Source organism: Psilocybe cubensis, chromosome 9, assembly GCF_017499595.1.
Source record: "Psilocybe cubensis strain MGC-MH-2018 chromosome 9, whole genome shotgun sequence".
NCBI lineage: Eukaryota > Fungi > Basidiomycota > Agaricomycetes > Agaricales > Agrocybaceae > Psilocybe > Psilocybe cubensis.
Window position 1 is genome coordinate 2,189,857 of NC_063007.1, and position 25,628 is coordinate 2,215,484.

Below are 25,628 nucleotides of genomic sequence, written 5' to 3' on the forward strand. Positions count from 1 at the left end.
AGAGCAGAGAATATGATTCCATTTACTTCCAATGAGGACAGGTTAATGAAGAAGCCATAAAGTTAAATTTACGCGGATTTCTACCGTTCGTATACGCATTTAATCCTGCCCAAAAGGAAATATTTGAACACATCCAGAGTCCTCGAAGCCGGTTTGGAACAAGAAGCCCAGATTGGTGTTTAAAGCCTGTCGCAAGATGCCTGTTGGGTTTGGATATAAATTCCTGACAGTCTCGTTGACAAAGTTGGTGTAGAGAAGGCAGAAGTCGGTAAAATCAGCGGAAGTGGGGTCGAGAGTGTAGGTATTAACTCCATTCACGTTCCTGCCTGGTGCGATAGGATGAGGATTGAAAACTTGACCTAGGCCATCGATGCCTATGCTCCCGTTGTGTCGAAAGAACCCGTCGGGCATGCGTGAGTCCTGGAAGAACCCACGCGCTGTGGTCATATCTAGTTGCCCATCTGTGCGCCGGCCGTCGATGAAAAAGTTGACAGGAAAAGTGGACTCGGCAAAGGCGGTGTAGTAGCGCGGAGAGACAAAGGAGAAGGTGGGATTGGTTGCGATTGATTGTTTGATACGTTCGGCTCTGAGCTCTGCTGCGACTGTGTAATTGAATTTTCCGGCGCCAAAGCGGTTGCTAAAGTCTACAAACTATTCCAAAATTTGAGGTTGAGAGACCATTCAATAAAAAAAAATAGAGAGATGGGCATCGAACGAGTCACGTACTTGGTCAAAGAGTGTTTCATTGAAGTCGTGATTATTTCCAAAAAAAGAAATCAGCTGGATAACAAGAGGTTGCCAATCAGCTTATAATACTTGCTGTCATTGTACCGAACATACCACGAGTCATGCTGGCGTCGCCTTGGAATAAACAAATGCTGTTAAATTACATAAAATTATATTGGAGCGTTGCTTACCTTCGAACACAGCATGAGTGTTTAGACCTCCCACAATTGCTGGGGCGGGTGGGTCCGGACCCGTGAATGAAGTCTTTCCTCCGATGCTCAGAAGGTTTGTAATAACATTTCCGTCAACAAGAAAAGCGGCGTAGGTAACGAGCGTAGCTACGTCGTTTTCCATATTGAAACCTGTAGATGCCGAACCGCCATGTCAGGCTTCAATGAGCAAGGAGAACATGCAAGGTTTCTGACCTTCTTGGACGGCGTTGATGATTTGAGCTGGAGTAGTAATTCCATTTCTAGGGAGCCACTATTTTTCACCAGTTAGATTGTTGAATGGAGAGAAGCAGTTGTAGGATGTACCCCATGAGACGCAAGGGTAGTGAGCCCTGGACAGGGTCCGCGGATATCTCCAGGGGCTTGGGGTTTCCAAGGGTGGGCAGCGTCGTTGACAAGCTTCGCAGATGTGTCGGTTAGAGGACCAGGAGGGCTCTAGGGGATCTGGTATTCAAGCGTTGGAATTATGGCGTCAAGCTGTTCCCTAGCAAGCCCGGCAAGCGAACCATGCGCAGGAAAAGCGCAAACGGTGCAGTATTTATTGAGAGTCAACAAGGCGGACACAAAAATGAATCCGAGCATCCTGACTCCAGCGTGTTAGGGGAAAATATTGAAGATATGTGTCTTGTGAGCAATGTGTCCTTTTCTTCTTTATATCTTTGAGGTAGATACCTGACTGTTAAGTTGAAACTATTAGGCGTGTTCTTGTGACCCATACATGTGTGATTATGATCTTACCAGCGATCCGCAGGCTGTCTACAGTGCAGGTGCCAGGCAGTCAAGGCCGGATCCATACTTGTCGGAGGACGGAATATGCGATCGTATGTAGGTTATCTTGAACAACTTGAAATTTTGTGGGAGGACGTGCAGATAATTTGTATCGCTTCTGAAATACATTAAAGGAAGAATGGGTTAAGTGGTAAGATTTTATTAGATACACATACGAGTACATTTGTAACGTGCTCAGGTGCATGGGACGGCGGTGTTCATGGGGATTTTCATTGAGCTAGTGGCGTTAATGTTGCTCCTGATACGACTTTGAGCTGATTTGTGTGCAATGTGGTGAGGGCGATCCTCGCTCGTTTTCTGCTAACATTCTGAATGGAATAATAGCATGTGCTAAATTAATCTGGACGTACACATCGAATATTCATTTACGGGTAAACAGCGCGTTGTATTACAAAATTGGTTAATGAGGGGGATTCTTGCACAAAGGATTGTTAAAAACGGACAACTGGCACATCCAGGTCGACAGGCACCCCTCCCAAACGGGGCAGAACAGAGATGAATTCGAATTACGCGGGAGTGATGGAGAGTTCAATGAAATCGGAATTTTGTTGATGCTGCTGGAATATTTGTTGCATATCTTCCGTCGTTTCTATTCGCGTAAAGTTTCCTTCGACGTCTTTGACATCGATGTTTAAAGGGCCCTCATTATATAGTTCAAGGATCCGTAGCTTAAGGCGAATCCTGTCAACCAGATGGCCATATTTGATTGTGGATGGAACCACAAAAGTGAATTTGTGGCCTTTGAAAAGCAATCGTAATTTGAAAATTTTCCGTCGATGATTGTCCTCTCTGTTATGGCTGGATGTTGTATGTAACAATGGGGCAGAGTGAGGAGAAAGAGAGTGCATGGAAGAAGGAGAATGAGAACGTGAATAAGATGTGGACCGAATTGACGGTGATGATTGCCTGCTGCAGTCAGAGGGTTGGTGAGGTATTCCTTGAGGAATGCTCGAAAGTCCCCCAAATGATGATATCGACGAGGAGCGAGAATAAGATGATCTAGAGGATCGCTGTCCCGAGGACGGGTGGGGAGAAGGGCGACGGGGATGACGAATGAAGCGGGATTTCTGGGGAGAATGCCGTTGTCTTTGACTTGAGAATTCACCGCAGTGGACATAGGGATCTATAACAGTAAACCGTCCAACAGGTGGAAGTGGCAAAGGCTTGGAGAGCCGCTGACGTGGTTTAACGGGCAAACCTTTTGTTTTCAAGGAAGGAGAACTCAAATCTGGAACTAGTCCACTCTTGTTGGTTTTCGATGACCCTTCAGGCATACCTTGAACTGAAGAATTTCGTGAGCGTAAATGAACTCGCGAAGTTGAGAGATTTCGTTCAGATAATCGGTTAGATAGGATCGGTCTAGAGTGAAGGATTTTAAAAGCAGAATCTCCTTCGCTGTCTCTCTTTTCATCTTCCATTTGACGGCGAGCCCAAAGATCCTGACGGATTTTCTCCCTTTCTTGTCTTCTTAATTGACGTTGACGTCTACGCTCTTGTTGGTTGAATTCTCTCTGCTCCTGATTTCCATCGGATATGGGCTTAGTGAAACGAGGAAATGGAGAAGGTGGAGGGAATTTCAACAATTGAGGAGAGATAGATCGGTGTGATATGCGAAGGTTTGGGGTGGATGCAGCCAAGTGCTTTTGAACTCTGCTGCGACCTCGCTCTATATCGCTGTGGTTTCCAGTGTCCCTAGCAAGATTACTGATAGGAGTCAGACGTTTGCGAGTCTTTCTCGATAGTTTTAGAAGTTTTGAGACCCTATTTAAGAGCCCATCTCTGGCCTTAGTATTTATCGGGCCATCGGTTGTGATGGGTGATGATACGCGTTGCGCCCTGAAAAGAAGTTTGGTTTCATTCGGTGCTCTGGACGGAGCTGGGTAAGGGCTTCTGTTTAGATATACAGATTCGCTGTAGTCATATTCTGTCATCGAATTTGTCGGGAATTAAGCTGGTCAATTCGTCAGGGTTTCAAAACCAAGAGTCAGCAACAAGAAATAATAAGTACCTGAGAGGCAAGTCGAAGCGCTGGTAAGGAACTAGATTGACGGTGAGAAATCCCGAAGGAGTCATGATCAGCAGGACGTGGCTTTGACAGGAAGCACTGTATTGTTCCCACCAATCAAAAATTTTCTGTGGTTTTCACTTACGTGTATACTTGTTTTTCGAAGAAAGAATCATGCCGGGGCAGCATTATCCTGCCCAGCTGATGTGCAGATAAAAGCATAAGATTGGTGGGGACCACACAAAGATGAATGGAGGTAGAGAACAAGTGGAGGCAATAACAAGAGACAATGATGTGATGTGATGGAGATTACGCGTGACTCCGTTGCACACACTCACACCGCGGCCCATAACCCACTCAACTTCTTATAACCTCCACCTTCCATGCCCCCACCTTCCACCGCTCTCCCACCTCTCCCATCTTGGTGATATGTCAACAGCGAAAGGAAAACAAAGAGAGACTGCGTCCGGTGCCACTCAGGTCAACCAGGCGTTGCCTCCATCATCGGATACGACCACGCCCCCCATTGCCTCGTTGAAGAAGAAAAGCCGGAAAAAGAAAGTAGATGTCTCGTCCCAGCCTGTTGATGTTGCTCCTCCGAACCCCACGGTCAGTAGTATGATCATCCAGGGTCGTGATTATCTCACTGAGCTTGTTGATGTAATCCAGGACGTGCCATTCGACCCAAAATCGATTCTGCCGAATTCTAAGCCCCACAAAAGCGTAGCTAGGCTTAGGGAAGCACACGAATCCGCAAAGAAGGTCTGAATTTTCTCTTACCCGCGCCTTGTGTTTCTCACCATTAGCACAGAACTCTCATTCTCAGAGTCTCACCTTTTCCTGTATTGATGGGACTGTCCGAACCTTCGATGTTCAAACTTCATCATATTCCGTCGTCGAAGAAAAAGAAAACCACGTTATCTCTGAACCTATGTCGTTAGATGCCTCAACAAATCCACCACCTTCCACGTCGCGTCAACAATTTGAGGCCTTCGGGATCAAGGTACGGCTCCATCGTTTCTTATATAATCATTGTACCAACGCCTCTCCTTGTAGGCTTTTCGCACCAAAGCCATTTACAATGAAGTGTGCTTTGACTTTGTTAGCCATAAACGATGGTGCCCTCGCGGCACCGCCTGCTATCGTATTCACCCTCTCGATCGCTCCACACATCGTCCAACTGTCGTAAAGGCAGCCGCATCATATAACAAAATGAGGTCGGAATTGCAAAGTAGCAACACTGTAGGACCAAGTGGGCATGTGTACGGACCTGCTCCAGAAATTAGCACCTCTGAAGATCCCGCAGTCCGCGTAAAGCTACCTCCTACTCAGATAACATCGGGAAATTCAGGTCCCATTGCTGGCCCTTCCCGGACATCCAAATCACAGAACAAGGTATACTAGGCTTATCTCTCATTGATTTGGATGGTAATTTACATTATATAGACCCGAGGACACGAATATAAATCCAATAGCGCTGAGGACATTCGCACCCCTCCGTGGGCAGATCATCCCCCCTCAGATACCAGTAGTTCATCGAATGGTACTGATAATATGGAAGCGCTGCTGTGGTTTCCCCAAGCCAACACGGATGATTGGGAAATGGATCCGGAAGATTATGCCAGATGTTCGGAAAGCTTTAGATGGCTACTAGATCAACCTCCTTCTGTTATTTATACCCCTTCCCCAAGTGACCCACAACCTTCAGCTAGCACGCAACAGTCCCGGCAGATTCACCCCCTGCCACCTCGGCCGATTGTGCCAGAGGTTTCACCTTCCACCGTCAAGCATTACCGACCTAAACACGGCAAACCCTGTTATCGATGGCAGCGGAATGAATGTAATCTTGGCTTCAACTGTTCATATGTTCATGGCGATCTCAAATATGATGAAGACCCTGCCAGCGTAGCTGCACCTCCTCGAGTGCCATTAACACAAGTTCAACCAGCCGCGGTACTCTCAAATCGTGTAGAACAATCCCCTCAAGAGTTAGGGGCCATGTCGTCAAAGATGCCTGTCGTCGCACAATCGCCGCAAAGGCCACAAGCTCTTCAACAAGCCTCTATACCACAAATAAAGCATCCCCGACCGAAAACCAACGAGATATGCAGGAGGTGGCAACAGAAATCATGTACGTATGGATACAACTGCAAACGGATACACGGCGATCTAAAGTACGACGACGACGAAGAACCGGTGAGTAGTTTCCGTGTCATTCACTGTGATATCCCCCGATATCTGATACCTATTTTCAACAGTTGTCGAGGAGGCCTCCAGAGGCGTTCGGGTTCACATTGCATGACCATATGCGCATCCGCGTTGGGCCTGGATTCGAGGTCGAAGATATAACTACCGGCTTTGAGTCGCGCTGGGTCAACGTCTCAAATTTGCCATACCTCCTCCCAGACCCGCGTCTTATGACACTCATGCGTGAGTTTGGCGAGGTCCTTAGCATCCACCGCGAGTCGCAGTCCCCGCAGGCGCGTGTGCAGTTCTCGAAGCCTGCGGATGCTTATAAAGCGTACATCACTCTACATGGCAGCGTCCATTTCGGGAGGAAGCTCGAACTTCGTATGGCAGTTGAGACCAAGGTTGGAGGCAGTCGCATTGACATCACAGGGGTGCGAATTGACTGGGAGGGCCCACACCGTAACGTGTACATGGGCTACGAGAGCATGGAGGTCGCGAACGAAATCGTGAACAAGGCGAAGTACATTCCATACGAGGATTACGTCACCCAGGCCAATGTACATATAGGGGTGCCGGCGGTGGGAATGGTGACTGTCAAATTTGCGGGCGTCCCTGTTAATGTTACAGAGGAGAAAATGGCGGAGCTCTATGGTCCGCATCAGGGTATGGTTACTGAACGTCCTAATTACAAGGATTTCACAGCGGAAGACACGATTAAAGGTGTTAGAAAGCTGCTTAACCAACCCCAATTTAGAGGGAAGGTTACCAATCTGGAGTTTAGGCCTCCTCCTTACCGAGATGGGAAGATGCGCGCTTGGGCGCATTTTAATACTCCCAGCGATGCAAAGGCTGCTGCCGAAGATATCCATGACAGGAAACCTATTTTTACAGGTCATACTAGAATTACGGCGAGACACATCAAGACTATCGAGTACGACGTGCATAACGAGAAGTACCGCAGAGTCGCGTCGGAAATCAAGGCGCTCAGCGACACCATTCGGAAGGAAGGTGGCGGGTATAGCTTAAATTGCAACGACAAGGTATACCATGTCACCTTATCTCTGTGCGGCGAAGACCTCCAGGTCCTTCGAAGATGGAAGCTCGAAGTCGAGCGTACTCTCAATGGCGAGTTGATCTTGGATAATGGCGCCGTCGCTTGGCACGACTTCTTTGGTGGACCAGTCGGTTTCTCGTTCTTGCAAGAGGTAGAACGAGGTATCTTGGGTGTTCGCCTTGAAAGGGACGCCTCTAGACGCACGTTGCGCGCTTTCGGCATCGCCGAAGTCAGGGCGCTTGCTAGGGATAAAATCGTCCAGAAGATCACAGCGTTACGATCCCTAAATAGCTATATGATCCGTATGGATGGCCGCCTCACGTATGCCTTTTCAAGCGACGGTTATGCCAAATTGCGAGAGACACTTGGTGCGGAAAATCTAGTCCTGGATATTTGGAATCGAGAATTGCGCATCCACGGCAATCAGGATGCATTCGATATTGCAATGGATGCCGTGGCTGCCTCGAGGCGCAGACTAGAGCTCAGTGACCGAGGCAAGAAGTCCATGTCGTCTTCTGCAGCAGTATGTCCTGTGTGCTTCCATGAACCTACCAATCCTGTGCGCCTTGGTTGTGGGCACGAATGGTGCCGAGCGTGTATTCACAGATACTTGATTGCGTCCATCGACCAAAAATTCTTCCCTTTGACCTGCCTTGGAAAAGAAGGTAAATGCACGGAGCGGATTCCTTTGCTAACTGCAAGGACGCTTCTCAGTGCTGTTGAACTTGACTCTGTCGTTCACGCAGCATTTGCCGCGTATATCCAGTCAAACTCGAAAGAGTACCACTATTGTCCAACACCGGACTGTTCCCAAGTCTATCGGACTGCCCCCGAGGGTGTATTTATTCAATGCCCCTCGTGCCTCGTCAGAACTTGTCCCAGTTGCCATAAGGATGCACACGATGGACAGACGTGCGCGGAGGTTAAGTCTGGGGACGACCTCTTCAAGATCTGGGCAAGCAAACACGACGTAAAACGGTGCCCCGGATGCAGCGTACCGATCGAGAAAGACGAGGGTTGCAACCATATGGTGTGCACGATGTGTAAGACCCACGTTTGCTGGGTGTGCATGAAGACATTCCCCAAAGGCGATGGGATTTACGGTCATATGCAAAGCCAGCATGGAGATTGGGGGTTAGGCCCAATTGTTTGATCAGTAAAGTGTATTTTTTCTCGTTTTTCTTCTACCCACGCATGCCTTCTTTGAATTTTACGCTCTATTTATTTATTAGCCTCTGATCAGGTCCTTTCCCTCTATCCTCCCAATGTGTTCCGTTTCTCACTGTACGCAATGCGCTTCGTGCACCAGATATCGACGCATTTGTATGTGTATTCTGTTTTCTAACCCTTGCTCCTTGTATTTTGTACTACCTCTCTTTTCGCTGCGTTGGGCAATATACCGACAACGGTATTTCTATGGAGCTGTCTTACTGATTTGTAAAACTTTTAAATTTGTATATTGTCTGTAGTTGTCTTTGTAATACCATTCCCCTTGTGAGTGGTACACGTATGAAGCGACCTTTCCCTGTTGTCAAAAATCTATAGAAAGTCTATGGCGATGGCATTGCAAGCGCACGGGCCACCATCGGAATTTTTGAACCTAGTTCGACACCTTTCGACACTTGGCTGGGATTTTTTACCACCAACAATCGGCAACACTCAGAGCCCTTGTTCCTCCCTTACAATCTGCGTCCTTATGATCTTTATGGCTACAGAAACTGAACTGTCCAATGAAGATTCGCACCATGGAAGTATATTGTATGCGATAACGATATTATAATTAACACCCAATCTAAAGTGCAAGGGAAGAAATACAAGAGCGTGTTCTGTCATGGCGACCTTGGGCCTCATAACATCATCTGGAATGATGGTAAAGCGGTTTTTATCGATTGGGAAATGGCGGGCTGGTTCCCAGAATATTGGGATTATATTCGGACACATGAAGCTCGTTGGTGGTTCACAAGTTGGTTGGATATGTTCAAGGAGGTAGTGGACAGATACGATGATGAATGGGATGTCCAGTTTGCAATGAAAGGGTATTTTGCTTTCCGATAGTTCTGGTGGTCATTTATATAAACGCATGTTAAGCGGGTTCATCATGTCCTTTGAAATGTTGCAAATTGTATTTCTATCTAGTCTGGACTGACAAACAAACTTCAGAACTACCGTCGAGTGCGCATGAACAGAAATCTGAAGTTGTATTGTGTCACTTTGTGTGGTTATACGCCACCAGTTCACAAAGTGGTTTGTCGAAATTCATTTCAGTTTCGCACATGAGGCCCGATTTTGCTAGCGATTTGCCTGCTAGACATACCACACGTAGAAAGCCAGTCATCATGTACTGGAATCCCGCTTCCGTTTGTTGCACTGTTGACAAAGTTGGTTCCAATATTCCACAGATCCCGGCCAGTTCCATCAAATCTGAGTGGGATGGCCAGCTTGGAATTAAAGCGTATTTTATTACAAATTAACAAATTCTTGGGTATTTTACGGCAGTGGTACTTGCTTCATGCACTGACATTTACTAAAATATTCTCATGAAGGGCTCTGAAGTTTTAGATGGTGTTTTATGGAGACCATTTCCAAAAACTATTTCGTCGAAGTGCACGCGTAGATAATTCTGCTGATATGACTCGGATATTGATTTTATTGTGCGGGCCATGCATTCCAGTCAGGTTTGAGTCAGGTTCGGAACATGCCATGCGTTCGCAGCACACGCACGGTGTTGATGTCCTTTCGTAATGCTGAGTCAGTTGTCCTGGCAGTCCTGACCCAAAATCGAATATAAAACCTTGTTGCTCATATGAAGGCATGCGTAGGGAGCCATGTCCGCTGTGCCCTCACAGAAGGTTCAATCACTTGGAAAATATTTTCTTCAGAATCCGAACGGCAAAAGTGCACAAAGCGTAGCGTGGCAAATCGATCACCGACTTCATCTCGTGTCGTTCTGGGATATCAAGCCTGGTTCGCGGGTGTTAGAAATTGGATGTGGTCAGGGTGATTGCACAATTGTACTTGCAGATAGGGTTGGAGATGCAGGGCATGTAGATGCGGTGGATCTCGGAGCGCCTGATTATGGTGCGTGGCTTGGTTGTTTGATAATGCTATTGAGCAATACTAATATTTACTAGGCGCACCATACACCTTATCCCAGGCGCAGGATTTCATAAAATCTGGTCCATTGGGACCAAGGGTGACATTTCATCTCACCGTCAATCCAATTGAATACCTAAACAACCTTCCGGAATCTTTTGTTCCATACGACTATGTGGTTTTATCCCACTGTATCTGGTACTTCGCTTCTCCAGAGGTCCTCTCCCGAACTATCAACAGCTTAATCGGCAAAACAAAACAACTCTGCGTCGCGGAATGGGGATTGCGAGCTACAAAAATCCAGGCGCTGCCGCATGTACTGACTGCGTTGCTGATGGCCAATGTGGAGGCGAAGCGAAAGGTTCCATCGACTTGGAACATCAGATCCGTATTCTCCCCTGCTCAGATTCTCTCACACATCACAGAAGGAGAAAAATTTGGGCTGGAGAAGCAGCAGATCATACAGAGCAACGAGGGCCTTAGGGATGGATACTGGGAGGTATGGGGGATACGAGAGGAGAGGAAAGATATAATGCGTACTTTGCAAGCTGATGGTGTTGGAGAGAAAGAACTCGCGGCATTGATTGCTGCGTTTGACGCGGTGGACGTTAGTGTAGCACTTTTGGATGACAGTGGAGATGCAGCAGCGGGACTTAAGCAAGTCAAAAGTATGGACGTTTGGGCGGCTATTTTTGTAGCGTCGTAAATTGATCCCAAATTCGTGATAAGTATTGTGAAATGTGCTTGGATGGAATCAGAGAGAGGAGTACTTTGTGTTGATAAAGTTAGTATAGTGAGATTGTATTGAAATTGTTGAAAATGACAACTTTTCATTATTGGAATATCCGTGGAGTTCGAGGACGCTAGCAGTGCAATGAAAGGACTCGATAGGTGTGATAGATTTGATGTACACTTTTAAACGTCAAAGAGTCGGATATGCACGGTTAGTCCTTCGGCGTCTGATGGGTGTTTCACAGACACTACCACAGTAAGTTTGCCACGCAGTATGTATACGTACACTCTCACTTCGTTCTGATAAGCTTTTTGAGATTTGATAGGGATTTTCTTTTTGAGTTGCCATTGTCACGCGGCTATGATATCCGTGTCAATATCGTTATTTGACAGGACAGGGCCCAGAGTCAGGACTGTTACAAGTTAAAAAAATCAAACTTAGCAAGGCAGGGTATTTTAGGACTTTCGGTTCGATGGCATGGCTCACCGCGAGTGTGAAAAGTTGTTATTTTTGAATTTAGACTCACGGTGCAGAGTCCCGCCCGAACTTAATGCTGGCTTTATGGATTTTCATAAGTGGACCAGAGCGAAATCCTTTGCTACGATCACAATGCATTTTTTGTATATCCATAAGTACTGGTTTTACAAACATCCTGCCTTCATGGTATTAATTGCTATGTTAAATTTATAAATGGCATGCCCGCCAATCATATTCCATGACACGGGTTAGGGCCAGGGAAATGGTCCTTCGATTCCTCATTCTCGAAGGCTGGAACGAGCTAATGATTTGAATGAGATGGTATCGTATACAATGGGTTAGATGATTATTGGGGTAAGATATAGATGCGCTCACTTTGGCAGCGCTGCGCAGCTTACGGACTCGGAATGCATGGCAAAACAGAGGCACGAAGCAGAAGAAAAAGCAAGAGAATTAGAAAAAACGGGTGCCGTTCACGTCAATACAAATTTGTAACCATAGTACAATGCGATGCCGGTGGAGATGCGGTGGAGAAACACAAATAAGTCAATGGTCATGTACGATTGGGCGGCTAATTTTGTTGCCTTCTACATAGACATAAATTGATGATACATATAGACGTATAATCCTGAGAAGGTATAGATGATACCAATACTTTGACACTGATGCTCCTAAAATCGTGGTAGATTACCGACTACCCTCGGACTCAAACAAAGTGCGAACATAGTGACAACAACTTGTATCCGAAGGGGTGTCTGATCTTATAACACTTGAGAGAAGGTGATAGATTTAGGGTCACTTTTAGACCGATAACGAGGGTCAGATCTCGGAGAAATAACAAGTTATTAAGAGCTTCCTGCAGGCAGGCTCTGGCACCCCCTCGGGCCGCCTTAGCATGTCCTATATCACGGAACTCAACAAAAATAACGTACACAAGCTCATCAGACTTATGGTCAGACTCTGTGACCGAACTTGTGATAGAAGTGGCAGATTTTACGGCATAAAATATGGCTTAGAAAGCTATTGAGAGGTATGGGTGCTGGATATTACTTCAGCTTCAGCTTAAGCAAGGAGATGATACAGGTCCCACACATACGGATTGTGTTCATATCTATTGACAGAGCGAGCAAAGCACATTGATCTATAAAAGCTATCTCTTGACAGAGCGAGCACAGAGAAAAGATCGGCCATATCCGTGTTATTTTATGGCAAGCCCAGATCCCACCGCTGGCGCTCATACATATTTTCAAGAAAATAAGACCCAGTGTTTATGTTTCCTACATTTTTTTGACGTATTTTATTGGAATATAGGCTTCGGGCTTCCCTAATTGGGTAACCCCGAACTCTATATACGAGAAAAATACGTCAAAAACCAACAGGAAACATAATTACCGATACATATTTTTCTATCAAATATGTATCAGCGCCAGCAGTGTCCGGTTGTCGATCGAGAGGTATTTCAAACTTGTACCCATTTTCTAGTCGCCGCTCTATGGCCACCAAATTGCAGCCAAATCGAACATGATATCCATATATATAATACTAAACAAACTTCAGAATGGTGTCCCTGAATATTTAGATACGATATATCTCACCCAGGTATCTTCTCCAGCAAACGATGTGTTTTTGTTGTAATGTTTGTACACCAGCGCATTCAATTTTTCACAAGTGCGTGCCGAGATGCCTGTGATGGCGTGTGAAGCGGCAGACTCCAGGTGCTCATTCAAGTTGAGGAGCTGATTCTAAGAAAACAAACTACTTCTTCTTGAATACAAAAACTCTGACGGTTCTAAAAGTGAAAAAGAAAAGCATATGTGCTAAATTCTCAGAGATAAGCAACGGATGTGCTTTACTTGTGCTTCACTCATTTTTTGTTGAAGATGCCGAGCCAAGTAATTCAGCTTTCACACGGCCTTACGGCGAGCACGGCATTCGCTTGGTGCGCGAAAATCAAAAAGGTGAGCCTCATTGGAAGTCATAAAAAATGTCATTGTATATTGTTTTTCTTTCAGATAGGTGCACATTCCAAACTCTCCTTAGCGGTCTGGGCAGGGAATTCCAGGACAATGACATCTAATAGTGCCTAGCACACCAATTGTCAGTACACATGTGAGAATGGTTAATCATATTAGAACAAATATGCGTACAAGGAATAATAACTATGGATTAGGAGGGACAACAATCAGATAAAGAATTCATCGATATAAAATTTCTTGAGTATCTCACCGTCAGTATCGGGGATTGGATTTGCCATTGCAGTAGCCAACATCATGGCGGCGACGATGGCCTGCAAAGCGGTTGAGAGTTTGGGAAGGTGCATTGCTCCTTTGACTCGAGTAACTGCTTTGTTGTAGATCTGAGGGTCAGGTCCTTGGTTGAACTCCATTTTATATCTTCAGCGATGCAAGTAAATTTAATTTAAAGAAGCAAGGGGATCCGCCATACCCGCTCTTTTTTTTGGAGAGGGTAGAACTAGAGGTATCGGGTTGTGTATAGTTGCCGGATTGCATATTTATCCCGTCTATGGAATGATGCAGTCCCATGTATGTATATTTACCTTGAGAACGATTGTCATCATCATCATGAGCGCTGTTGGCGCCCTAATTGTATTTAGGAGGTAAAAATGAATCAGGTACGTGTCTTCACTTGTTGTTGTTCTTATGGGCGATGCGTGGTCAAGTGAGCCGGCGTTTGCACCGACTTTGTTTTGGGCGAGTGCAGCATCCAAATTTGGTGTACGAGGCGTTTTCTGACTCGTTCATTAAAATTTAATGTAAACATTGTATATTCCGTTATCAGTTGGCCTGAGTGGACATACAATATACTAAACGATAACATTCCTTTACGTTCTATCTTTGCTGGGTTTCGTAGAGCACTCGATCCAAAAGCATTCATTCGGCGCAAGGGGGTATGGGTATACCAGGGCAAAAACACGGAGTAATACCTAGCACGCCAGTAGTCAGTACGCAGGCAAAGATGATCAGATCACATCCTTGATATCTAGCTAGCTATAGGGAAGAGGCGTACAATGTGGCATAACTAGAGTAGAAGGGATGTGTAGAGGCAGACTCAGAAACACATCTTGGGTAGCTATAGATGGAAGCCTCACGTTCAGTGTCGGGGATTGGATTCGCGGTTGCCACTGCTGTGGCTAGCGTTATGCCAGCGACGATGGCTTGGAGAGCGAATGAGAGTTTTGAGAGGTGCATTGTTCGGTTGACTTGTGTAGGGTGTTGCTTTGGCGGAAGTAAGTGTCGTGGATTCTTGGTTGGAGTGCACTTTATCTCTTCCGTGATGTAAGTTAATTTAATTTAATGACGCAAGGGGATCCGCTATGATCCATCCCCCGTTTATGTCGCGGAGAATTTTCAATTTTCAATTGAGGGAGATCCGAGTTGGTTGTATGTATCTTTATATTTATTTTGAGAGTGATCACCAGTGCTCAAGCTCAGCGCTGACGCCCATTGGAGCGACGCATATTGAAGCACATGCATATTTCTATGCGAAATGTTAGCTGTAGATGATTACGGGATGTATATCCAATTTGATTTATTTTTACAGATGGGATTAAGCGCCCGCCCGGTGTGCCAGTGCCAGTGCCGGTCCCACTAGCCCGAGGCACCGAGCAGCCTGTCAGTTCAATCAAAACCTCCCCTTTATTTGGACGCCAGTGTGCGACGGTACGAGCGATGACTCTAACCTTTTGGATCACCCAGCTCAGGCTAGCGCTCGGGGAATAACATTCTAGGTGTAGTGAGAACATGCATGCATACTACTTACTCAAGGCCAATGATTCCCACGAGGTATAGATACCGATGACACTTTAACTTTAAGCTTTAAGCTTTAAGCTTTATCACTGGCAGCTCAGACTCTTCTGCTACGATACAAGTGTAGTTTCTGAATATTCATGCAAATTAAGCGTAAGGACGCTCTTTTTTTTCTTTTTCTTTTTCTTTTTTTTTTAGTTTTCGCCTCCTCATTTGCACAGAAGCCTGCTATATATATGATCCTCCGATCCTCCGACGACAATGACTATGACCAGACAATGAATGACATACAAATTCGATGCGATAGCATTTGATATGATATGATACGATACGATACGATACGATACGGTGTGATGTGAATGGTGATGTGATACGATAAGAAGAAGCCAGCTGTTAGAATGTTAAAAAATAGGCCAGGGCAGGGCAGGGTGGCAGGAAAATGCCTTTTAATATCCGAGTCTGCACGCATCCTGCACGCGCCCGGTATCCCTTCATGTCTACCTACCTACCTGCCTGCATGTATGTATGCTTATAAGATTGGGCTCATCAGGAACCAGCACCCCCTTAGGTAAGCAAAAGTTGGCTTACCTCCGAACCTTTTCAACCCTTCTGCACTCACACTATTCTACATTTTTGAACCACAGATATGTAGGTTATGCTTCTTTGAACACATCTGTGGTTTTTTTTTTCAAAAAAATTTTGATCTCAAGAAGTTATAAAGATTTTAATTTTTTTCCTTTTTTTTTAGTCTAACACGTCAGAAATGGTGTTTTCTCGAGTTTGGGAGATTTTCGAAAATTTGACAATGTTCTTTTGGCCGCTTATATAATGGTACACGTGACCACACGTGACAATAAGTCACGCCTAAGTAATACCTCTCAGACTCATTATGGACTTCCAGAGACTACAATTTGACCTCTGAGGTGTAATTCTATTATTGTGGGCATAAAGGCTAGTAGTAAGGATTGTATATGCACATTTATGAATTTTTTTTTTTTAAACTTTTTGTCTGAAACCATTTTCCGTCAACATAACTTTTGATTTTTTTTTCGAGCTGGATTTTGGCCGCTCTTGGCGCCAAGCCCATTGATTACGTAAGGGTGCTGGTTTCTGATGAGCCCAATCTTAGAATATACGTACATACACGCGCTTTCGTGAGAGTGAGAGTGTGTGAGAGTGTAGGGTGTAGGAACATTGGGATATTGGGATATTGGGACGTTGGGACGCTGGGAAGGTGGGAAGGTGGGAATCACGGAATCACGGCTAGGGATGTAGGGAAGTAGATAACCCCCTGACTCCCCGTAATATAAGCTGAACAGAGGTAGACCCTAGCTGAGATAGACGGATGGAGGGATGGAGGGATTAAGGGATAAGGGATAAAGGAATGAAGGGAATGAAGGGAATGGAAGGCAGCGACGGGACGGGACGGGATGCAGCTAAAAGAGGAAACCTTCGAGTTATGCAGAAGAGGTAGAAGAGACAAAGAGGTGCAAAAAAGGTAAAACGCTAAAAGTGTTAAGCCATAAAATTTAAAATGTTAAAAAGCAAAACGAAGAACAATTACACGAAAAGCATAAAAGCAGGCAGACACATGGATTCGAGATTCGAGAAATGAAAATAAAAGGGTTTTAGGGCACCACCTTCACATTCACATTCACAATCACCTTATATCTCATGGCATTTGCAAATTACATTTACCTTCACCTCACATTAACAATGACATCGCCTAGAAATCAGCGCATAATAACAATAGCAATTCACCTCGCATTCACAATCGTAATTACCTCACAATCACAATTCACCTCACAACCACATCGCATCGCATCGCATCTGTGGCATAGCGCCGATATATTACAAAAAAAATGCATGTATATACGTGTATGTATTGATAAGTAAAGAGTAAACAGTAGAAGTAACTGTAACTGCAACAGGAACAGGAACAGGAACAGGAACAGGAACAGAGTATCGAGAGTAGGAGAATAGGATAGTAGGATAGTAGGATAGTAGGATGTTTGAGATAAAGTGTGAATCTGACTTGGAGATGGAGAGAGATGGAGATACCGAGCGGTTGTTGGTCACATTGGTATCGGTATCTGTATTGGTGGTATTGGTATTGGTATCGGTATCGGCATTGGTGGTACAGGTATTGGTGACGTCTGTGTTGGTGTTGGTGTTGGGATAGGCCAATACGGTATCAAAGCTGATCGAATCATAGGCTCGAAGGAGGATGAAGATGAGGATGTACACGGAGACAGAGAAAGAGAGAGAGAGAAAGAGAGGTAATGAACAAGAAAAAAAGCGATAAGAAAGAATATACAGATGTAAATTGGATGGTGGGAGGGTAGAGTACAGTACAACAACCAGAGTCATTGGCTCTCGAGTCGAGTCAAGTCGTGTCGAGTCGAGTCGAGTCGAATTTAGGTGAATTGTGACGAGGAGAGGAGAGTTGTGTCGTACTGCTGATCGTGTGTCGGAGTCAAAAAAAAGTCCAAGTTGAAGATATCATAAAGTCCAAGTCCTTAATCAAAGAATCAAAGAATCAAAGTAAAAAATCGAATTCGAAGTCGAATTCGAAGCCGAAAGGCAAAAAGGCAAAAAGGCAAAACGGCAAAAGAAAACCAATGCCCAATGCCCAATACTAATACCGATACCGATAGACGTGTGCATAGAACCGATAGGCGTGAGCAGAGATAACATCACCGTCGTTGGGTTCGTCGTTCCGAGTTGCAGTTGCAGTTGCAGTTCAAGTTGCAATTACAGTTTCGCAGCTGTAGACAGTAGATAGTACACGGGAGAAGGGAGAAGGGACTCGGAGATGGGACACTGAAATTCAATTCAACGCGCCCAACCTGAGCGTTGTGGGGCATGCGACAGACGCTGCTGCTGCTGCTGTTACGAGATGGGTAACGCGCATATATGTGATGCATAATCATATATCGTCGAGCGAACGTCCGAGTCCGGAGCCGAGAGTAGAAGGCAAAGGTAAAGGCAAAGTCGATATATGCGTGCATCCATCCTTCCAGTCAGACTATCAAGTATTGGGTATATATGCGCAACTTCAACGTCGCACGGTGTGTGGTGTGTGGTATTGGTATTGGAATTGGTATAATGCGCAGGACACGGTCAAGCCGCGATATATGCGCGATAATAAGGTATAGTAATCGAAATCGAACCGTAAACGAAACACAACGTCCTTGAACAACGGGTTACGGCGTCATAAGATGATAAGATAATGAAGCGGACAGACGAAGCTGGCACGAGCAAAAGATGGAAAAAGACACAAAGATATGGATGAGAGATGCACAGTAAATAGATGAGGCAGGGTGTATCTGTAGATGCGAGTGTCGTGGAAATGGAAACGGAAAACGCAAGGTTGCGAAGGTATGGTATGGTATGGTATGGTATGGTATGGTATGGTATTGTGCGTGCGTGTGTATTGGCGAGCTTTAGGAGTGTGGTATGCGAGTCTGGTCTATTCCATTGAGGGGTATTGGGGTATCGGATGCGAGTTGGGTATACGTTACGTGTATTCATACACAACAAACTAGAACACACCATATCAACATCATCATGAAACCCAAACACAAAACCAAAAAAAAAAAAAAAACTGACCTTCTCATAAGGACACTCAGGCTCCCTCCCCCAACGCGGCAAACTCTGCGGCAGCTCGGGGCGCGCCATATGCGCCGTGAACAAGCCATGGTGGTCCTGGTACCCCACACCCTCATCGGGGTACGACACCAGATCGTTCGGGTATGCCTGCGACGCGGGGGCGTAGACGATGTACCCGTCCGCGGTGAGGTGGTCGCCGCGCCTATTCCAGAAGCCGCGGCGCATGCGCGTGTTGTACTTTGCAGGGGGCGTGCGGGGCGTTGGGAGGATGGGCGGGCGTGTGGGGAGCTGCGGCGGTGGTGGGAGAGGGTTGCTGTTGGTGGGTGCGACGGCGGTGGAGGAGGAGGAGGGCGATGTGTGGGAGGGCCGCGATGACGGGCCGGTGGAGGAGGAGAGGGAGGAGGTGGGTGAGAATACGGTGTGTGACGCGGGCGATGTGACTGTGGCGGACGGCGAGGGGTACGCGGTGTGCGCGTGCTGTTGTGCGTACGCGTACGGCTGTGACTGCTGGTGGGGCGGCGATGTGGGATAGTTCGGGGGCGTGATGTTCGTCGGCGACGCGTGTGCCGAGGATGGATGAGACGGCACGTGGTTCCGCGGCGAAGGCGTCTTTGCGTTCGTCGTGGCGTTGGCGTTGGCGCTCAAAGGCAGATGCGGGTCGACGTACGTCGTATGTCGACTGCCCAAACCCCTTTCTCGTTCTCTTTCTCGTTCTCGCTCTCGTTCTCGGTCTTTCTCGCGCTCTTCTCTTTCTCGTTCCCGCTCCCAATTGTGGTCCTCTGCCTTTTGATGTCGACTATGCGAATTGCTCGGGTAGATATACTGCGATTTCGGCAAATTCGGCATCGTGTGCGCGTGTTGCAGCGACGAGCTACTGCTACTATAATAATTCCCATTCGTACCCACTCCTCCTCCTCCTCCTCCTCCCCCTCCAACCGCAGGTTGCTGCTGCTGCTGCTGTTGCGGTGGTGGTGGATAATACTTAATATGCTCCGGCGCGCGCACCGTCGAATTCAACGAACTTTGCCGCGCAGGGCCTTCAGGGATGGTATCAAGCGACTGCGTCGACAACAGCGGGTTCGGGTGGTTCCTCACCGTGCGCGCAGGGAGCAGAGGCGTCTTCGCAAGCACAAGCGGCGAAAGCATGCTATCCGGCTCTTCAGACAGCTGATCAGCCAGCATCGGCTGTGCAGCCGCACCGAACTCGCGCTTGGTCGGTGACGCCGAGTTGGACCAAAGATACGACGACGTCGAGGAGGAGGAGGACGAGGAGCCGAGCGAGGTGGGCATCGTCGATTGTCGCGATAGTGGTGTAGGCGAGCTGGTTTCGCCTGTGCTTATGCTGAAAGAGCTCATGCGCGAGGAGAGACTCGAGTCGATCGAGCTGTATGACCCCGCGCGCTTGGGCGACGGCGTGTTGCGGTAGTGCTCCGGCGTGCGTACGATCTTGCTGGAGAATGTAGGCTGGAGCTCGCGTTTCGCTGTGAATGACTCGGGCTCGCTGGGCTGGTGGGTGATATCGCCGTCGGTGTGCCGCCGCGGCGCGTTGGCGTTGGTGCTGGTGCTGGTGCTGCCGTTAGCGCTCGACTCGTCGTCATCGAGATCCCGCGGCTTCCAGATCCAGGGTGTTTGGTGCCCGCGCCGATAGTATTCTTCCCTGTATAGATATCCACGTCAGATTCCCAGATCGTGATGAGAGAAAACAAAGCAGATGGACGCACACAGAGGCAGGAACCATGTTCTCCAATCCAAGCGGATTCGCGGACAGTTCTGTTTCTAGATACTCTTTACTAGGCGGCTTGGGTACCCGCTTGTACGGGTTATAGCTCGCTTGCTGCTGGGCGGCTTGCTGCTGATACGGCTGCTGCTGGTGCTGAGCCGGCGGCTGGTACTGCTGAGTCCAATGATGGCTCGGGATCCATGGCACATGCTGCTGCTGTGCGGGGGCGTTGGCGGGGTGCCTGTATGCGGGGTTGATTTGCCAGGAGCCGGCCTGCCACTGTTGCGGGTTGACAGAGACGCCCGCGGGTATGGGTGGCGGAGCGCCTGCGTATGGGACTGGGGGAGGTGCTGCTACTGCTGCTGCCGTGCCGCCGCGAGCCCAGCTGCTCTGAGAAGAAACGGGGGCAGATTGTAGTGGTGGATAAGTGCTCCTGTGAGCGTAGTGCTGGCTCTGGTATGGTTGAGCGTATGTGGCCATTATGATGTAGTTTAACTTTCGAAAATCGAAAACAAGGGCGATTGATGTGCGTTTCTTTTACAGCAGCCTTGAATGGAATGAATGCGAGGCTACTAAAAGGAATCAGAGGTCAGGGAAACATACACGCTATTTTCAATCTCCGACCGGCGTTAACGGTTGCGTGTGCTTTTGGGGTCCCTGCACAGCCTTAATTAGTAATAATAATAATTTCGAAATAGCATTAACGGAGGCAAAAATGCTCCCGGATTAGATAATTATTATTAAATCTCGGGGACGCGTTGTTTTGCTTTGTTTTCGTTGATTAATCCGTGCGATTGGGCTGTTCGTCCGTCTTGACGGTTCACATCTCACCTCCTCCTCCTCCACTACCACCGCCCCCGATGTCCTCCCCCTCCCCCTCCTCCTCCGCTGCCGCTGCTGCTAGCATGGACCGCTCGCTCTCGTCGTTGTCGCTCACGTCCACACAGTTCGAATCCGAAGACGACTGGGACAGATCGCTCCCCGATCCATCCGTCTCCTCCCTGGACGTCGACATCAACGATCAAGCTCAAGCTTCCTCCTCCTCCTCCACACCCTCCTCAACACCCGCACACGCATCATCAACGACCCCGCGCAACTCCGTCGTCTTCCCGGCAACCGCAACCACAAGCACCACACCCTCAAGACGCTCGCGCTACTCGTCGACGCACAGCCGCGGCCCGAGTCTGGACAAGGCGGGCAAGAAGCGCACGCTGAGCGAGCTGTTGAGGATGCATGCGGAGAAGGGGTGTAGTGCCCGTGTTAGCAATGAGGAGGCGGCGAGGATTGCGGATGTGTTGGGGCAGTGGGTGAGTGGCGGCTTCTTTTAAAACATTTTATTTTCCTTTTGTTCGTGTTCGTGTTACGGGCTTGTATTCTGTCTGCGCGCTCTATCCATTCATCCATTCATTCATCCATACATTACATCTATCTAACCAAACCCTCACCCCCCATTTCGTTTCCCCCAGATAAACGCGTCCTCATCACCATACGAGCTCCCAGAAGACGACTTCTTCTCACCAGCGCACTCGCAGGACGACCTCTCGATCGCAGCTAAACGGCCCATCCCCGTGCACGTCCAAGCTGCGCTGCGCCCGCGCGGGAGGAGCGAGAGCGGACCGTCGCCGTTGGCTATGACACCTGTGAATGGAGGTGGAGGTGCGGGATCGAGGCCGCCGAGCTCGGTTGGGTTTGTGGGCGCTTCGTGATTCCAATTTGAAATTTGGATCTTGGATTTCGGATTTTCGAATTGGACGCGACGCGACGCGATGTGACCGTTCTTTTCTCGCTTGGCCGTGCCGTGCCGTGACGCCTTGACGCGTTGATATTTATTTTGTACCCCGCCAGGACGCATACACTCTCGCGTCCTTCTGTTGTCTTGTCTTGCCTTGCCTTGTCTTCGTTCGCCTTCGCCTTCGACTTCGACTTGTTGTTTGCCTTATTGGCACTTGCTCTTGTTCTCGACGCATATCCATTCTATCCGGCTACAGCCCCCCACCATCCATCCATCCATCCATCCATTTGGTTATTGACGCATATATTCACGACCACTCACGACAATCACGATTACGACCCTTTACGACCTCTTTACGACCCCGCAAAAAATGCATCGGTTCACGAACAGACCTTGACCGACTTGACCGAACTTGACTTGACCGGACCTGATCTGATCTGACCGGACTGGATTATCTCAACCAACCACGGCAGAATACAGTGGTTCGAACTTTGAAAGTACATTTACTTATTCTATTTTCCCTTTTTTTTTTTCGCATCGCGTTGCGCCGCATTGCATTGCATCGTATTGTATTGTATTGCGTTGCGTTGCATTGCGGTTTTTGCGAATTGTAGTTATTTATTGATTGGTATTGGTATGTTTATGGCTTTTTAGTGTTTTTTGTTCTTTGTTCTTTGATCCTTTGTCCCTTGATCCTTTGCCCTTTGATCCTTGTCGTTGTCCCTTGTCTTCGATGTTATGACTTTTCCTCTTTTTCGCAATACTGTTGTTTTCTTTGCTGAAGCAACGTCTATCCCCAATCCCCCCCCCCCCCCCCAGTCTCTCAAGATCTCATCCCTCATCCATCATCCTTCATCGCTATTCCCTATAGCTAGCTACCTACCCACATACACCCGCTATCGCTATGGAATTATTACATTGCACGTAACAAATCTCAATGCTCAATGCTCAATGCTCATTCTGCGTAGACACCGTTTGTGAAGATATAGATATGTGGTTGTGATGTGTTGTACATTGTATTTGTTGTGTGGTTGTTTTGTGTTTCGTCGTTTCGTGTGTCAGTGAACGACTGAAAGGTAAAAGGGTAACATTAAGTACTACTACTAATCATGTTCAAGAATCAAGATGATTCAAATGTACTTTTTTTCTATTTTGTGGTTTTCCCGAGTCTGCGTGTTTGCCAGTGCGTTTTTGCCATTTGGTCTGCGGCGACTGGCGACTGGCGACTGGTCGCGAGCTACAATGTCAATGATTAATTGTACGGCATCGCCACTCTGCTCAGTGATCCGAGCTCGTCCTAGTCAGTGCTCACCATCGCAATAGCCATCGCAATAGCCATCTACTGTAACATCGACATCATCGTTATCATAATTGTATATCAAAGGTATCGTGATGTAACTACCATCTCGTTCCTCGTTCCTCGTTTCTCGTTTCTCGTTCCGCGGCCCAGGGTTCGATGAATTCGCAGGATATCATTGATCATTGGAGGACTGGTCTAGCTATGACTCGGTGCGATGCATTATGCATTATACGTTATGCAGCGATACAGCGATACAGCGATACCCATAGCATCTCCATTCTTCAATTACATTTCCTTTTCGGGGCGTTGTGTTGGTGTTTTTCTGATTTTATTGAGGATGGCAATTTAGAGGATCATGGATTAATTGCGTTGTCTCTCGGGGTCTTACCTGTCGAGTCAGTGTCGACTGTGACTGTTTAACTGTTTAATTATACTTAGGTTTGAGTGTTTTGGGCAACTGAGGAGTCGGGAAATGATAATGGACAATGGACAATGGACAATGGACGGTGTCGTGTTGGCCATGGGCGGGTGTACAGCTCGGATTTAATTCATTTGGATGATTTGATGACTCGATACTGTTACTTTTTGTGTTTTTACTCTCGGTTCCGAGGGTGTGTGTTATTATTAGATGAAGCACTGATATCTAATACTAATACTTGGACAATTAGGCTGCTGGGAGTGTAGTGCAGCCTGGGGAATTGAAAGGAAATAACGATGTAGTGTGCAGTGAAGGACGCTAGTTCCAGTCCTCACGGCACCGATTGTGGAGTAAAGGGAGTCATGTCTGTTACAAAGAACGTGGCTTGTTTGTTTCTTACTAGTAGTTGAACACGTCGGAGATCGCTGGAGTTTTTCGTTAATTAGTCTTGATATGTTCATGTTTGAAGTTCTAGCACGTCGTGTTCGAGGTTCAAGTTAGTATGACTAGAATGAGCCGCTCAAAGTCGAGGTCAAGAGCACGATTTTGACAGTCTTCTGACTCGATTTTTTTGACTTTGGTGGATTGGGTGCTAGTACTTGAGTGATTTCTGCACTGTAACTGCAGTGCTCCGCGGATTTGCTTTGTTAGTACAGTGCCGGTGCTAAAGGCGTCAACGTACTACGTAGCACCGGCGTCAACTTACCAAGAGCACTGATGATGCAGAATTTCAGAGCACTCTGACGTGTGCTGGGCGGAGACGTATGTAAACAGTGAATTAAATATATACATCTTCAGCTTCAGACCTCATTGCTCCGGCGTCAGGCGTCAGAGACAAGCCGACTCACCGAGGAGTCATTTTGATTTACATTGTAACACTGACATACAAACGACAATCATGATGATGTCGCGTTACTAGCATCCAACACTCGACCTCTGAGAACACGCATTTATTAAAGCAAGTGGCGGATCGACAGGACAGGACAGCCGGCGCGGTAATTTACTTCTCTCCTGATCTGCATTTTACGCGCATATACTTATGAGCAAGTGAGGATGTACATAGACGCCGCTGATCTGCCCCCGACGGTGACGCGCACACGTGCCGTTGTTTTCCCCTGTTCCGTGTGTCCCCGTGTCCGTTGCGTGTGCAAAACGAAGTGCGGCGCTGCAGGTGCGCGGCACGTACGTATCGTGGTCTGTCTACGAGAGACTAGCGCGGCACTGCGCTGCACGCGCAGTACGCGGTGACTTTGCAGGGACACAGGGACCCCGGCGGAAAAAACAAAATAAGCTAACTACATAACTTATCAAGACATGTAATGTCGTAAACGACTTACCAGTATGTACTTAGTTAACTTATTCACGTTGTCCCAAGCGGCGCGTGGCGCGTGCGTGCGCAGAACGTGTATGCCGATACTCGGGAGGAGCCGGAGATAAGTTAAGCACACTAACAGTGCCGTGCTGTGCAGTAGTGCATTTCTAGTGCACAATGATGGGCAACATAAGGCTGCCACGCTTAACAAGGTAATACGGTATTTAGTGGTCGGCCAGCTCGCTCCGTTGTTGCCCGCAGGCAAGTGAGGCGCGTCGGGCAGTGTAGCTGTGCGCAGTGCAGCTCCCGCTGCGCCAGCCGCTACCTCAAGTTCGGACACTATTGAATGGCGACTCGTGCCGACCCGAGTCATAGGCCAGTTCCAGGAACGCTATATTGTGATTGAGTATTTGTACGAGAAATCAATGATCGATATGAGAGTAATGCACCTCAAAGAGCCTCGGAGCGGC

General features: G+C 47.4%; 7 protein-coding genes across 7 annotated transcripts; 3 read left to right on the forward strand and 4 right to left on the reverse strand.

The window, feature by feature from the left end:
* Nucleotides 1-99: 99 nt before the first annotated feature.
* On the reverse strand, nucleotides 100-1,080 carry JR316_0010111 (Aromatic peroxygenase; the record flags this gene model as incomplete). Its single annotated transcript, XM_047895785.1, has 3 exons — nucleotides 100-651; nucleotides 727-806; nucleotides 918-1,080. 3 exons carry the CDS (start codon nucleotides 1,078-1,080, stop codon nucleotides 100-102), a joined length of 795 nt encoding a protein of 264 aa, XP_047745504.1.
* A 1,171-nt stretch (nucleotides 1,081-2,251) lies between these two features.
* Nucleotides 2,252-3,676, reverse strand: JR316_0010112 (uncharacterized protein; the record flags this gene model as incomplete). The annotated part of the gene is made up of 1 exon (XM_047895786.1): nucleotides 2,252-3,676. The coding sequence occupies one exon, from the start codon at nucleotides 3,674-3,676 to the stop codon at nucleotides 2,252-2,254; it is 1,425 nt and encodes a 474-aa protein (XP_047745505.1).
* Nucleotides 3,677-4,179: 503 nt separating this feature from the next.
* Nucleotides 4,180-9,049, forward strand: JR316_0010113 (ATP-dependent RNA helicase DEAH11, chloroplastic; the record flags this gene model as incomplete). Its single annotated transcript, XM_047895787.1, has 7 exons — nucleotides 4,180-4,512; nucleotides 4,562-4,753; nucleotides 4,807-5,145; nucleotides 5,197-5,946; nucleotides 6,009-8,010; nucleotides 8,227-8,317; nucleotides 8,731-9,049. 7 exons carry the CDS (start codon nucleotides 4,180-4,182, stop codon nucleotides 9,047-9,049), a joined length of 4,026 nt encoding a protein of 1,341 aa, XP_047745506.1.
* Nucleotides 9,050-9,819: 770 nt separating this feature from the next.
* On the forward strand, nucleotides 9,820-10,793 carry JR316_0010114 (Methyltransferase ustM; the record flags this gene model as incomplete). Its single annotated transcript, XM_047895788.1, has 2 exons — nucleotides 9,820-10,072; nucleotides 10,126-10,793. The coding sequence occupies 2 exons, from the start codon at nucleotides 9,820-9,822 to the stop codon at nucleotides 10,791-10,793; spliced, it is 921 nt and encodes a 306-aa protein (XP_047745507.1).
* A 2,512-nt stretch (nucleotides 10,794-13,305) lies between these two features.
* JR316_0010115 (uncharacterized protein) lies at nucleotides 13,306-13,807 on the reverse strand (the record flags this gene model as incomplete). The annotated part of the gene is made up of 4 exons (XM_047895789.1): nucleotides 13,306-13,370; nucleotides 13,445-13,456; nucleotides 13,524-13,690; nucleotides 13,743-13,807. 4 exons carry the CDS (start codon nucleotides 13,805-13,807, stop codon nucleotides 13,306-13,308), a joined length of 309 nt encoding a protein of 102 aa, XP_047745508.1.
* A 4,777-nt stretch (nucleotides 13,808-18,584) lies between these two features.
* JR316_0010116 (uncharacterized protein) lies at nucleotides 18,585-20,876 on the reverse strand (the record flags this gene model as incomplete). Its single annotated transcript, XM_047895790.1, has 3 exons — nucleotides 18,585-18,608; nucleotides 18,677-20,333; nucleotides 20,398-20,876. The coding sequence occupies 3 exons, from the start codon at nucleotides 20,874-20,876 to the stop codon at nucleotides 18,585-18,587; spliced, it is 2,160 nt and encodes a 719-aa protein (XP_047745509.1).
* Nucleotides 20,877-21,256: 380 nt separating this feature from the next.
* On the forward strand, nucleotides 21,257-22,102 carry JR316_0010117 (uncharacterized protein; the record flags this gene model as incomplete). Its single annotated transcript, XM_047895791.1, has 2 exons — nucleotides 21,257-21,703; nucleotides 21,863-22,102. The coding sequence occupies 2 exons, from the start codon at nucleotides 21,257-21,259 to the stop codon at nucleotides 22,100-22,102; spliced, it is 687 nt and encodes a 228-aa protein (XP_047745510.1).
* Nucleotides 22,103-25,628: the final 3,526 nt, after the last annotated feature.